The 2895-nt window shown below is 45.1% G+C and overlaps 1 protein-coding gene across 1 annotated transcript; it reads left to right on the plus strand.

Moving 5' to 3' along the window:
* Positions 1-422: 422 nt before the first annotated feature.
* Positions 423-1969, plus strand: LOC130998862 (E3 ubiquitin-protein ligase ATL31-like). Its single transcript, XM_057924286.1, has one exon. The coding sequence runs from the start codon at positions 520-522 to the stop codon at positions 1675-1677; it is 1158 nt and encodes a 385-aa protein (XP_057780269.1). The 5' UTR covers positions 423-519; the 3' UTR covers positions 1678-1969.
* Positions 1970-2895: the final 926 nt, after the last annotated feature.

A 2895-nucleotide genomic window follows, 5' to 3' on the forward strand; every position in this document is an offset into this window, starting at 1 on the left:
TTATCATATTATGAGCGATATAAATGGGACAGGTAAGTACTCCCTCCGTCCCAAAGGAAATGTCCTCCTTCTTTTGGGCACGGTTATTAAGGATGCATAATCTGCCTAATCTAGTAGAAACTGAAATGATGCATAATCTGTCATTGAATCTTATATGCTGCCTAATCTAGTAGAAACTGAAATTTCCTTAATATTCTACTAGATTAGGTAGATTATGCATCCTTAATAAGCGTGCCCAAAAGAAGGAGAACATTTCCTTTGGGACGGAGGGAGTATTTTTTTTTTTTATTAAAAATTTACCTATACAATTCAACTCAACAATTTGACTTCCTAGTAGTCGTATGTTTCCCTTCATTCCGTCCCCACTTCCACTCTCTCTCATCTTCTCTCTCTAGAATATATTCACAAATAATCATTCACAACGCCACTCTTGACTCTCCATCACAATGCAGCAGGCACCACTACTATATATACAAACCTAGCTACCTACAAAAGCATTGATTTACCAAACCTATCAAAATGAAGAGCCACGGCACTTCCTTCTTCGTCTTCCTCCTCCTCCTCCTCCTCTCGCCGGCGGCCGCGCAGCCGGGCGCCTCCACGGACAACAACAACCCCGACATGTACGCGCGCTTCAGCCCGTCGATGGCCGTCATCATCGCCGTCCTCGTCGCCGCTCTCTTCTTCATGGGCTTCTTCTCCATCTACATCCGCCACTGCTACGACGCCTCCGCCGCCGGCGGCAGCATCGCCCGCGGCGGCCTCTCCCTGCGCGCACGCCGAGCCGCGGCTGCCGCCCGCGGCCTCGACGCGTCGGTGATCGAGACGTTCCCGACCTTCTCCTACTCGGAGGTGAAGGGCCACAAGATCGGCAAGGGCGCGCTCGAGTGCGCCGTCTGCCTCAACGAGTTCGAGGACGACGAAACGCTGCGTTTGCTGCCGAAATGCGACCACGTCTTTCACCCGGAATGCATCGACGCCTGGCTCGCCTCGCACACCACTTGCCCGGTCTGCCGGGCCAATTTGGTCCCGGCCGACCCGGCTGAGCCGGCCCACGACGGCGATGCCGTGGGGAGAAATGAAGAGATTGTTGTGCAAGTGGACGACGAAGACGACGATCATCACGACGATGATCGTCGTCCGTCCGAGCAGAACCCGAGCTCCGAGCTTCCGGCCCGCCCGACAAGGTCGTGGTCGATCCGGAGGCCGAAGATGCTTGGGTTCGGTAAGTTCCGGTCGCACTCGACCGGGCACTCGCTGGTCCAACCGGGTGAGAATCTCGAGCGGTTTACTTTGAGGTTACCCGAGGGAGTGCGAAAGGAGGTGATGGACCGGGCAATGTTGAACCGGACCAGGAGCCTCGCGGCCGGGCTACAGAGAGAAGGTAGCTCGAGAAAGGGATATCGAACCGGGGGAGAAGAGGGCAGCAGCCGGGCCGGGAGGTTCTATCGCCGGCTCGAGCTTCCCGGTCGGGGAGCGACATCGGACCGGTGGGTGCTTTTCGCGAGAGGGCTATCGTTCCGATCCCCGAGAGTGGTGGCGGAAAGAGGCGAAGGATCCAACTCAAAGAGGAGCGGCGGCGGAAAGTCGCCGGTGAAGATGCCGTCGTTCAAGTGCTTGGAACCGAAGACCGATGGGGACGAAAACCGGCCGTTTTCCGAGCCGCCGCCGGTTTAGAGGAGTTGGGTTAGTCAAAATTGGCGGAAAGTTGCAGTAGGCAGAGGACTAGGAGGCTTAGTGGGGCCCGCAAAGGAGGGCAAAAGTCAAATTGAGCTATTTTCCCATTGGAATCGGATGCTAAATCAAGTAGTATATCTTTTGTTTGATTTTTTTCGTCCACACACTGCACATGTATTTATTCTTTTTTCTTTAATTGATTATTATAATTGTTTGTGTTCATTGATTTGTACATCTTTTTTGTGTAATGTTCCTTGTGGATGGGAAGTGGATGCTGTAAATTATTTTATCACTTCTGTTTGTTTGTTTGTTCAAAAATCTTATCGGAATGTTATTTGACGGTTTTGTAAAACAAAAAAATAGTTTATATTAATGGTTTTTAATAGGTATTTTGGAGCTAAGATTCTGAAGCAAATTTGTGGGTCGTTACGATTTGATCTTTAACCAACCAAGAAAAGATGAGTAACTAATTAATATTCTATTCACTCCATCTCGTTAAAATTAGATCAATCCTTTTGGGCATAAAAATTAAATAGAAAATATGTATAAATTAGATAAAAAGTGGTAGGAAAAGTGATAGATCCATATTTTCTATTTAATATTACTCCATCTCTCAACAAAAAATATCATATTTTCCACTCACAATATAATTAATTATCATTATAAACACTATTTTTAATTGTGACACTTTCTCCACTTACAATACAATAACTATTTTTATTAAAATTCGTAACGTTGCTTACTAGGACTACTTTTTATTAACGAAGATATTATCTTTTATGTATATGAACTAATTTTAGTGACACGTCACAAAATGAAAAACGAATCAATTTTCGTGGGACTGATGAAATAATATTTGAGCACCTGGAAAGTTGAATGGAAGAGTTGAAAACAGTGATTTTCCTCGGCAATTATTTGAATGCTATGGTAAACACAAAAATTTATTTATATAGCGGGTGGGATTGATGCACAAAATTACATCACCTTTTTTCATGAGAAAGGAATAAATATTTGGTCAATTTGAGAAGTGCTACCATTTAAATGTTGCTATGTTAGGATGCCAACATTATTTTCATTAATAAAAGCGAACTGAAAATGTCATAATCTTTAACTGACTGATTATATCATGAAAATTTACAATATTTATAAACATTAGTGCATGATATCTTAGCTGGATCATACCCCTAAACACACTGCAAGGTTAGTGTGAGAGAGAAT

Source organism: Salvia miltiorrhiza, chromosome 8 (assembly GCF_028751815.1).
Source record: "Salvia miltiorrhiza cultivar Shanhuang (shh) chromosome 8, IMPLAD_Smil_shh, whole genome shotgun sequence".
NCBI lineage: Eukaryota > Viridiplantae > Streptophyta > Magnoliopsida > Lamiales > Lamiaceae > Salvia > Salvia miltiorrhiza.